The sequence below is a fragment of the Geotrypetes seraphini genome, chromosome 8 (assembly GCF_902459505.1).
Source record: "Geotrypetes seraphini chromosome 8, aGeoSer1.1, whole genome shotgun sequence".
Lineage (NCBI taxonomy): Eukaryota > Metazoa > Chordata > Amphibia > Gymnophiona > Dermophiidae > Geotrypetes > Geotrypetes seraphini.
The window spans coordinates 81480570-81492684 of record NC_047091.1 but is presented as its reverse complement, the minus strand read 5'-3'; the positions used below and the strand labels follow the sequence as shown (position 1 = coordinate 81492684).

At 41.3% G+C, this 12115-nt stretch overlaps 1 protein-coding gene across 2 annotated transcripts in view; it reads left to right on the top strand.

The window, feature by feature from the left end:
- Positions 1 to 12115, top strand: part of LOC117365603 (microtubule-associated proteins 1A/1B light chain 3C-like) — a 60850-nt gene that overhangs the window by 9026 nt on the left and 39709 nt on the right. Inside the window, exon 2 of one of the 2 annotated variants that reach the window (XM_033956149.1) lies at positions 1273 to 1288. The exons of the other annotated variant lie outside the window; for it this stretch is intronic. Within the exon in view, the coding sequence (XP_033812040.1) occupies positions 1273 to 1288 (16 nt within the window). The remainder of the gene's footprint in view (positions 1 to 1272; positions 1289 to 12115) is intronic. 2 annotated transcript variants of the gene reach the window in all.

Genomic DNA, 12115 nt, shown 5'->3' with positions numbered 1-12115 from the left:
TTTTTGTTCAGCTTTTCATTATTGTTAACCACATAGAACTGAGAGATACTGTGGTATAAAAATAAAATTTATTATTAATATTAAGAATGTACTACTGTCCACCTTACCAGGATGAACAGATACTGAAATGTTATCAGAAATTAGGGAGGTTAACAAACTGGGTAACACAATAATAAAGGGTGATTTCAACTATCCTGATTTTTGATTGTTTACATGTAACATCAGGGCATGTTAGGGAGATAAAATCCTTGATAAAATCAAGGACTGCTTTATGGAGCAGCTGGTTCAGGAACTGACAAGAGGTGAAGCAATTCTAGACCTAGTTCTTAGTGGAGCACATGAATTGGTGTGGGAGGTAATGGTGCTGGGGCCGCTTGATAACTGTGGTCATAACATGATCAGATTTGATGTAACCCCTGGAATAAGTTCACACAGGAAATCTAATACAACAGCATTTAACATTGAAAAAGGAGACTATGATAACATGAGGAGAATGATAAAAAAAAAAGAAACTTAGAGGAGCAGCTGCAAAGGTCAAAAATTAACATCAGGCATGGATGTTAGTCAAAAATACCATCCTGAAAGCCCAGACTAGATATATTCCATGTATTAAAAAAGGAGGAAGACCAAATGGCATCTGGTGTGGTTAGTGAGTGAGGTGAAGGAATCTATTAGAGCTAAAAGAGAATCCTTCAGAAAATGGAAGAATGATTCAACTGAAAATAATTGTAAACAGCAGAAGGAATGGCAAGTCAAATGCAAGGCACTAATAAGGAAGGCAAAGAGAGTCCTTGAAAAAAATATTGCGCTGGAAGCAAAAACACACAGTAAAAACTTTTTTAGTTATATTAAAATCAAGAAGCCGGGAGAAGAATCGGTTGGACCGCTAGACGACTGAGGGATAAAAGGGTCTCTCAGGGAAGATAAGGCCATAGCGGAGATATTAAATGAATTATTTGCTTCAGTCTTCACAGAGAAAGATGTGGGAGGAGTTACCAGTGCTAGAAATGGTATTCAATTCTGATGAATCAGAAAAACTCAAATAAATCTCTGACAAATTGAACAGTAGCAAAGTGCCTGGACCAGATGGTATGCATCTCATCATGTTGATAGAATTGAAAAATGAACTTGCAGAAATATTAGTAATTTGTAATTTTTCTCAAAAATCCAGCATAGTTTCTTTGAAAGGAGGATGGAATAAATTATTTAGGCATTTGGATTAAAAATACGCTAGAAGAAACAATGAAAATAATTGAAAATTTTTTATTACAGAAGGTAACAGAAATGTGTAAACATTGGAATCCTTTACATCTTTTGTGGTGGGGGAGAGTCCAAACTATTAAAATGATGATTTTGCCTGTGGTTTGTTATCAGATGGGTATGTTGCCGGTTTATTTTCAAGGGTCCTTTTATAAAAAATTAAATAGCATTCTCATAAAATTTATTTGGCTGGGTAAAACTCCTAGAGTTGCTTTGGTATCTTTACAAAAGCCAATTTCAGAGGGAGGGATAAATTTTCCCAATTTTTATAGGTATCATCAATCCTATATTTTGTGCCAGGATTTGTATTGGGTCCTCCCAGAGCTCATGGAAAAACTCCCAGATTGGATGTGGTTAGAATGGCAACTCATGTCTCCAATGCGCCTTTGTCATATACTCAGTATCAAAATGCCTAGATACAGTAAAGATAATAGAATATTAGCTGATACATGGAAAGCATTGCGTTATGTAAGTAATTTAACAAATATTCCAATTTATAAATCTGCAAATCAATCTTTATGGCTAAACTCCAAGATTCAAATAGGCAGAGAAAAGGTCGCCTGGAAGCATTGGATGAAAGCAGGAATACGTTTATTAGATGATGTTATCTCAAATGGTAAACTGCTTGAATTTTCACAATTGCAACATAAATATGGCATCAATAAATCAGAAAGTTTTAGATGGTTGCAATTGAAGCAGGCCATTCAGGCGGGGTTCCCTGAATGGAAAAACCTTAATGATCAATATAGTATGGAGTTCCTATGCTTTCAGGCAGACTTTCTGGGTCACCAGGCTGCCCAGTGGTATTAATTGTTAACTGGACTGATTAAAAAGAAACCAAACACTGGTCTGAGAGATATTTGGAACATAGAGATCAAACATCAAATTTCTGTGTCTAAATGGACACAAATTTGGACTTGGAGGATGAGATGTACAATGTCAGCATCTATGAGACAAACATGGTTTTTTCTGTTACATAGAGCATTATGGAGCCCTGTTCAGTTACAAAAATTGGATAGCTCTAAGTCTAATAAATGTTGGCACTGTCATCTTGAAACAGGGACTTTAGATCATTTGTTATTTTATTGTCCATATGTTATAGCTTTTTGGAAATCAATTTGGGACCAAATTAATTGTTTATTAAATAATCCAGTGGCATTGTCATATGATACTGTGCTGTTTGGTATGGCAATGAGAGCAAAAAGTCAGATTTCTTCAAATACAAATTATTACTTATAATGACTGGGTTGCCATTCAACAAATTACTTATAATTGGAAGAACTGGAGTAGACTAAATTATAATTTTTGGTGGAATTCTCTATGTCATATATATAAAATTTCAAGATGTGTGGGAGCCATTAACAAAATATTGTACTGATTAGAGGACATTTTTTTCCTTGAATTTACAAATTCAATTGTGAGGGGAGGAGGGAGGGTAATTTATTATTACAAATCGTACAAGGTATTTGATTATATGATAAGAAAGGGTGGGAAGGGTGGGAGATAAGAGCATATCATTTGTACCATTGATGATTATTAAGTGATATATTTATTGTTAATTTGTTTGAATATATTGTCACACTTATTGTAAGTTTGAAAATGAATAAAGATTTAAAAAAAAAAAAAAATCCAGCATAGTACCGGAAGATTGGAAGGTGGCCAATGTGACACCAATTTTTAAAAAGGGTTCCAGAAGTGATCTGGGAAATTATAGACTGGCTATTTTTTTAGCCCGTTACATTAACGGGTGCTAGAATAAATGTGTAGATTTAGGCATTTCTTTCTTTCTGTCTCTCTCCCTGCCCGCTGTCTTTCTTTCTTTCTTTCTGTCTCTCCCCCTGTCCAGCAGCACCCCTTCCCTGCTCCCCTGTCCAGCAGTAGCCCTTCTCCCATCCTTTTACCTCTCCCCTGTCCAGCAGCACCCCTTCCCTGCTCCCCCTGTCCAGCAGTAGCCCTTCTCCCTTCCTTTTACCTCCCCTTGTCCAGCAGCATCCCTTCCCTGCTTCCCCTGTCCAGCAGTAGCCCTTCTCCCTTCATTTTACCTTTTATCCGGTTTTCGTGGAAGTCTGCAGTGGTTCCAGGGTTGCAGCGTCGCAGAAGAAAGGCAATGTTTAAACCGCCGCAGGTTCCTACTGATGAGGAAACTGCCGCACGCTCTACTGTGCATGCGGACACCGCCAAATGAAACAGTCGCACTCTCCTTCTTCCACCTCCTGCGCCTGCGGAAGCACAGAGTCGCGGATCACGGAGGCATGGAGACAAGCAGATTGAAGTGCGCATGTGCACTTAGGTTTTTATTATAGCGGATGAGTCTGACGTTGGTGCTGGGCAAAATGGTAGAGATAAAGAACAAAATGACAGAACATATATATAATCAAAAAACAGCAAGGGAATATTTTTATCCAAGGTGATACTTATAAATCACTGTTGTACTAATCACCTTTGTTTTACTTCAAGCACAAATTACAACACAAGTTGATGTGGTTAAGTGAACACTCAGACCCACAGCTGAGGTCCGGTGAAACAAGTTCACGGAGCAGCTATTAAGGAGACCATCATTGTTGTTCACAGTCTCCTCCACCAAACAAAGACTAAATAACAGCACATAAACTTAAAGAAAATAAAATACAGTGGTGCCTCGCACAGCGAACGCCTCGCACAGCGAACGCTGCGCACAACGAACTTTATGTCTTGATTCGTACAACGGACTTCGTTTCACACAACGAAGTCCGGGGTTCCTGCGGGGTTGGATCGCAGCGGGGTTGGTCGAGCCGCGAGGGTAGTCTCCTTCTCCTTACCTGCCCTGTCGCAGCACACAGCCGAACAGAAATCTTCCCGATGTCAGCGCTGACGTCGGAGGGAGGGCTTAAGCAAAGCCCTCCCTTCCTCCGACGTCAGCGCTGACATCAGGAAGACTTCCGGTCGGCTGTGTGCGGCTGCGGCAGGGCAGGTAGGAAGAAGGCAATGGCGAACGAAAGAGGGGGGAGGGGCGGTCCGCCCCGAAGAATGTGCACAGCTGGTCAGGTCCCCCGATCGACCGACAACAGGCCCGGCCGACAAACCTCCCTGCCCTGTAGCCGCGAATCTAAATTACCTCTTACAGCAGCTTCAATAATCCAGCTGCTGTAAGAAGGTAATTTAGATTCGCGGCTACAGGACAGGGAGATTTGTCCGACCGGGCCTGTTCTGTTGTCGGTCGGGTGCAAAAGCGCCACAAAGGTGGAGGCAGGGAGGGAGGAAAGGTGGAGTGGAGAAGAAAAGACGCTTAAGGGGGGAGAAGGCCGCTGAAAGCACATGTTGGAGCAGGGGATGAGAGGGAGGGAGAGAAGGGGAAATATTGGACAAGGGCAGAAGGGATGCTAAATCATAGGGTGACAGGCAGAGAGAACAACAGGAAAAAGAGTGGAAGCAATCTTGAACCCTGAGGGTGAGGGCAGAGAGAGGTGGTGAGATGATTGATCATGGGGATAGGGACAAAAGGGAATAGAGATGGGATAGGAAGATAGTGGAAGTAAAAGGACAGGGAGATGTATGTTTTTAGATGTATCTAAATAAAAATAATAACAAAAAATTTATCTTTTTTATGTCATCTTAGCATATTTTATGCTGCAGAACGAATTATTTTTTTTTACATGTATTCCTATGGGAAAACGCGTTTCACATAACGAACGTTTCACATAACAAACTTGCTCCTGGAACCAATTAAGTTCGTTGTGTGAGGCACCACTGTAATAAATTTGACAGCAACTTAACTTTGAATGGTGTGGATGATACACATAACTGCTCCGGGCTCCTCCGTTTATTCACAATACCGACCCCCCAACCTAGGTTTCACCCGCTGGCTTCTTCAGGAGGGGTACTACAATTACAAGATGACTCAAATCAACACTACACCACACAGCTTGCTAACTTAATAAACAATACATTTTGAAATACTCAATATAAACACTCTCTCTGCAACTTACCGGCACAAACACTCCATACTGCTCACACACGCACTGCTGACAAGAGGAACTTCCCAGCAGGCCACGCTTTAAATACACTCCCCTTACTACCTATTACATCATCACTCATTACATCATGAGTGAAAGATTAAAGTTGAAACCATTCAATATCATTGTTTAATCCTGCTGGGGCCAAGGTATGCCATTGAAATATAAACTTCTGCTCTAAATAAAGAAGATGTTGAGTAATGTTTCCAGATTTTTTATGAGCACACATAAGGACAGTGTATTGTAATTCCTCAATGGAGTGCTGTTGTTCAATCCAATGACTGACTAAGGGGGCAGTAACACGTTTGCATCTTATATTGCTCAAATGTTCGGCAATGCGAATTTTGATAGCACGCCGAGTGTGTCCTATATAATATAGCCTACAAGGGCAAATAATGCAATATATTACTGCAGATGACAAACAATTAGTACCTGTTCTTAAATAAAATTTCTTGCCCCCTGTTTGAGGAATTATCACTTGGTCAGTGTTGAGGACATGAGGGCAATACACACACTGATGACAACATACGTGAGGACCCTCTCTATTCTGTTGGACAGGGTCACGGTGTTTCAAAATCTGACCTAAATTCCGGCCCCTAGTGTGAGCAAATAAAGGGATGTCATTCAAGCTCTCATGTACCTGCAGCACTGGCCAGTGTTTCAAAATAATTTTTCTAATTTGTTGACTTCGATTGGAATAAGGCAATACACATACCACGGCCCCACTGTTCTCCCTTTGTTGGGGATGAAATAGCCACTCCCTCTGGCAGTTGCGGGCTCTCTTCCATGCCCGTTTGATTACCCGGGGAGGGTAACCTCTCTCCAAAAACTTTGTGTATAAAAGTGTGGCCTGCTGTTGAAAGTCCCACTCGTCAGAACAGATCCTCCGCAACCTTAAGAATTGTCCCACCGGGATGCTGTCCCGGAGGGGTTTTGGATGATGACTATGATAGTGTAGGAGAGTGTTTCGATCGGAAGGTTTCCTATACAGAGTAGTATCATAACATACTTGAGAATTGATCTGAGATTTTACTACTTGGATATCCAAAAAGGATACCCTGTCACTACTTACTTCATGAGTAAGAGTTATATTGGGATCTGCCTGATTCAACTCTTTTAGGAATTCCTCCAATTCGTCACACTCCCCATTCCACAAGAAGAAGACATCATCTATATACCTTCTCCATAGACCAACTTTACTAAACCATCTGGAGGTATAGACATATTTGTCTTCATATTCAGACATGTATAGGCAGGCGACGGACGGGGCCACCGTAGCCCCCATGGCCACCCCCTTGGTCTGAAAGAAGAACCTATTTGTGAATTGGAAATAGTTTTGACACACCACAAATTCAGCTAAAGTTCCTACTAGCTCCTTCTTTTGGATTGAAATATTAGATTTACTAACTACCTGCTTGATAATTGTCAGGGCCGCCGATTGTGGCACGTTGGTATACAGGGCGGAAACATCTGCAGTTACTAACAGTTTACAATCTTGACCCTCACAACTCTGCAAACATTGCAGGAAGTGAGAAGAGTCCCGTACGTAGGACTGAACAGTGCCAACATGTTTATAGATGAAGCTATCTATAAACCTTGACAGAGGTTCCAGCACTGAACCAATACCAGCCACAATTGGACGGCCCGGAGGGCACGTAGAGGACTTATGGATTTTGGGGATAAAGTATATATATGGAATTTCCGGAAATTCCACATTCAGACATTTAAACTCTTTAGCTGTGATAACATCAGCTTGACGTGCTGAATTTAATATGATATCAATTGCCATCTTGATATCCTTAGTGGGATCCACATCGACTTCCCTATAGAAGCTAACATCTAATAATTGCCTTAAGGCTTCCATACAGTATTGATCATGGTCCTGTATCACTATCCCGCCGCCTTTATCGGCGCGTTGGATAATGATAGTAGGATCCTGTTGTAATGACCGAAGCAAGCTGAACTGTTGTAATGATAAGTTAGAGCCACATTTTAATTGTGATTTTTCAGCAAGCTCAACGTCTCTTAATACTGCTCTCTCGAAAGCTGCTACAGAAACATCAGGTGCTCCTGGAGGGATCCACTTAGATTTAGATTTCATTCCTCTTGCTTCTATAGGGTCTGTTGTGGATGACTTGTCTGCAAAAAAAGTTTTTAGCCTTAGGACCCGGAAGAATCGATATAGGGACGCTCGGGTCTGAAAGGCGTCATACTTGTTGACAGGCACAAATGATAATCCTTTAGTTAACAAGTCCTCCTCCGCTGTTGTAAGGACTCTCGAGGACAAGTTAAACACGCCTGTATTTATTTGCGTGTTGATTTCTTCTCTTTGGGTCGATTGACCTTGGGTCTCACTACTGGGTCCACTGTCTCCGTCGTCTCTACAGGTAGTTGAGTGGGCAATCGTAAAAAAGAATCCGAAAGTGTAGGTTGAAATTCTACTGATTTAACTGGAATCTTTCCTTGAGATGTTACTTGCTCATCTGATTCTGTAGAGGACCCACTAGTGGACATTTTAAACAGCACCTTTTTTCCCGTCTGTCGACTCCTCCGTGTGTTTACTTTTTTATTCATCCAAGGATATACATATCCGCGTGTGTAGTCAAGGTGATCCCGATGATATTTTTTGACCTTTATGGCTCTTTGTTCACTGGTATAGTTCTTCATCTGTGCTTCCAACTCTTGTACATTTTGTACAAACACTTCCTCAGAGTGTTGGCCTTTTAACTGTTCTAATTTGTCAGCTAATTCACTCCTCTGTTCTTGAATAATAGGAGCTAAAGCATCAACAGTGAGCAGCATCAGGTCTATAGAGCAGCGTGTTAGAGTTAAATTCCAATTTTGAACATACTGTGTGTTATCCATAAATCTAGGTTCTTTCCGAATCCTAAGTCCTCGGGGTACCCTCTGGGCATGGCAGTATTCTACCAATGTTGCTGAATGCAATTCAGCCCTGATCATAGCTTTATTCAATGATTTAACTTCTTCCCAGGAGCAAATAGGATCTGAATTAGCTTCATCAAATAGCCTAGAGCTGGCCAGTAAAGCAGAGATCCGGTCGTCTGTGAGCCCCGGGTGAAACCTAGGTTGGGGGGTCGGTATTGTGAATAAACGGAGGAGCCCGGAGCAGTTATGTGTATCATCCACACCATTCAAAGTTAAGTTGCTGTCAAATTTATTATTTTATTTTCTTCAAGTTTATGTGCTGTTATTTAGTCTTTGTTTGGTGGAGGAGACTGTGAACAACAATGATGGTCTCCTTAATAGCTGCTCCGTGAACTTGTTTCACCGGACCTCAGCTGCAGAACATATATATATAATTAATCAATATGCACCTGATTTGTTAGAAAAGGTCCTCACTTACAATAATTTATAGATATTGAATAGATCATCATCCCTAGGGACCTAATCTCCAAAACTGAGTTCCCGATCCTCAGAGACAATACACTGGGGTCAAACCAATCATCTCCCCGATGTTAACATGTTGCATCGTCACTGGATCTAATCTTATACAGTATTATAAATACTATTTTTAATTATTTTACATATAAGTATTTTCATAAATAATTTCATAAATAGTGTTATAGACACCACTTTTCAAATAACAGTAGTACTTAGCTTAGTTTGTGGTCAGTTTTGGGATAGTGTATTGTCTCTGAGGATCGGGAACTCAATTTTGGAGATTGAGAACATATATAGAAGCATAGATTAATGAAAGAAAACCAATATGGATTTAGTCAAGGAAAATCTTGCATCACCAATCTACTGTATTTCTTTGAAGGGGTGAATGAACATATGGATAAAGGTGAGCCAGCTGATATTGTGCATTTAGATTTCCAAAAGGCATTTAGCAAAGTACCTTATGAAAGACTTCTGAGGAAAGTAGAAAGACATGGGATAGGAGGTAATGTCCTATTATGGATTAAGAACTGGTTGAAAGACAGAAAACAGAGTAGGTTTAAATGGTCAATAGTCTCAATTTGATAAAGTACCTCTTGAAAGACTTCTGAAGCAATTAGAGAGTCATGCTATAGGAGGTAATGCCCTATTATGGATTAAGAACTGGTTGAAAGACAGAAAACAGAGAGTAGGTTTAAATCAGTGGTCTCAAACTCGTGGTCCGGGGGCCACATGCGGCCACCAGGTACTATTTTAAGGCCCTTGGTATGTTTATCTTAATCACAAAAGTAAAATAAAAGAGTTTCTTGATCATATGTCTCTTTAGCTATAAATTACAATATTATTATTAAGACTTAGCCAAAATGAAAGATTTATTAACTATAAAGAGTTTACCTCATGCAAAATTGTCAATTCTTTAATAAGACATTAACTTTTTTTTTTTTAGGTCTTCCAAGTACCTACAAATCCAAAATGTGGCCCTGCAAAGGGTTTGAGTTTGAGACCACTGGTTTAAATGGTCTATATTCTCAATGGAGAAGGAAAAATAGTGGGGTTCCCCAGAGGTCTGTACTGGGACCACTACTTTTTAACATATTTATCATTGATCTAGATATGGGAATATCTAGTGAGATAATTAAATTTGCTGATGACAAAAAGTTGTTCACAGTTGTTAAATCACAAGACGATTGTGATAAATTGCAAGAGGACCTTATGAGGCTAGGAGACTGGGCATCAAAATGGTAAATGATGTTTAATGTGAGCAAGTACAAAGTGATGCATGTGGGAAAGAGGTACCTGAATTATAGTTACTTGATGCTGGGTTCTGTGTTAGGAATCACTGTCTAGGAAAAGGATCTAGGTGTCTAGGTGTCTGAAAGATATTGGTGGGATAGAAGACACCAATGTAATGTAATGTAATTGTTGAGCATATATTGAAAACCCTCAGCTCAAAGTATGACGACGACTAAGAAAGCAAATAGAATGTTAGGAAAGAAATGGAAAACAAAGATGAAAATGTTATATCGCTCTCCACTGCAACTGTCCCTAATGAATTTCAAACATGCCATTGTCACACCTCTCCTCAAGAAACCCTCATTGAACCCCGTGTCCCTCCAACTATCACCCCATCTATCTCCTCCCCTACTTATCCAAGTTAATTGAACGTGCTGTTCACCGCCATTGCTGGACTAACTCTCATCCCATGCTATTCTGGATCCACTTCAGTCAGGCTTTTGCCCACTGCATTCCACAGAAACTGCCCTTACTAAAGCTTCCAGTGGCCTGTTCTTGGCCAGATCCAAAGGCTTCTACTCTATCCTCATCCTTCTCAATCTGTCTGACGCCTTTGATACTGTTGATCATCGCCTACTCCTTGATACGATGTCCTTGTTGAGATTCCATTGTTCTACCTCTCCTGGTTTTCTTCCTATCTCTCTCATCACACCTTCAGTGTATGCAATGGTGGTCCCTCCTCCACAGCCTTCCTGCTATCGATTGGTGTATCTCAAGGCTCTGTCATGGGATCACTCCTTTTCTCAATCTACACTTGCTCACTTGGAGCGCTGATCTCCTCCCACAGCTTACAGTATCACCTCTATGCTGATGACTCCAGATCTACCTCTCTACACCAAATATCTCTACTGAAACCTAAACCAGAGTTTCAGCCTGCCTGTCCAACATTGCCACCTGTTGATCATCGCCTACTCCTTGATACGATGTCCTTGTTGAGATTCCAGTGTTCTACCTCTCCTGGTTTTCTTCCTATCTCTCTCATCACACCTTCAGTGTATGCAATGGTGGTCCCTCCTCCACAGCCTTCCTGCTATCGATTGGTGTATCTCAAGGCTCTGTCATGGGATCACTCCTTTTCTCAATCTACACTTGCTCACTTGGAGCGCTGATCTCCTCCCACAGCTTACAGTATCACCTCTATGCTGATGACTCCAGATCTACCTCTCTACACCAAATATCTCTACTGAAACCTAAACCAGAGTTTCAGCCTTCCTGTCCAACATTGCCACCTGTTGATCATCGCCTACTCCTTGATACGATGTCCTTGTTGAGATTCCAGTGTTCTACCTCTCCTGGTTTTCTTCCTATCTCTCTCATCACACCTTCAGTGTATGCAATGGTGGTCCCTCCTCCACAGCCTTCCTGCTATCGATTGGTGTATCTCAAGGCTCTGTCATGGGATCACTCCTTTTCTCAATCTACACTTGCTCACTTGGAGCGCTGATCTCCTCCCACAGCTTACAGTATCACCTCTATGCTGATGACTCCAGATCTACCTCTCTACACCAAATATCTCTACTGAAACCTAAACCAGAGTTTCAGCCTGCCTGTCCAACATTGCCACCTGTTGATCATCGCCTACTCCTTGATACGATGTCCTTGTTGAGATTCCAGTGTTCTACCTCTCCTGGTTTTCTTCCTATCTCTCTCATCACACCTTCAGTGTATGCAATGGTGGTCCCTCCTCCACAGCCTTCCTGCTATCGATTGGTGTATCTCAAGGCTCTGTCATGGGATCACTCCTTTTCTCAATCTACACTTGCTCACTTGGAGCGCTGATCTCCTCCCACAGCTTACAGTATCACCTCTATGCTGATGACTCCAGATCTACCTCTCTACACCAAATATCTCTACTGAAACCTAAACCAGAGTTTCAGCCTGCCTGTCCAACATTGCCACCTGTTGATCATCGCCTACTCCTTGATACGATGTCCTTGTTGAGATTCCAGTGTTCTACCTCTCCTGGTTTTCTTCCTATCTCTCTCATCACACCTTCAGTGTATGCAATGGTGGTCCCTCCTCCACAGCCTTCCTGCTATCGATTGGTGTATCTCAAGGCTCTGTCATGGGATCACTCCTTTTCTCAATCTACACTTGCTCACTTGGAGCGCTGATCTCCTCCCACAGCTTACAGTATCACCTCTATGCTGATGACTCCAGATCTACCTCTC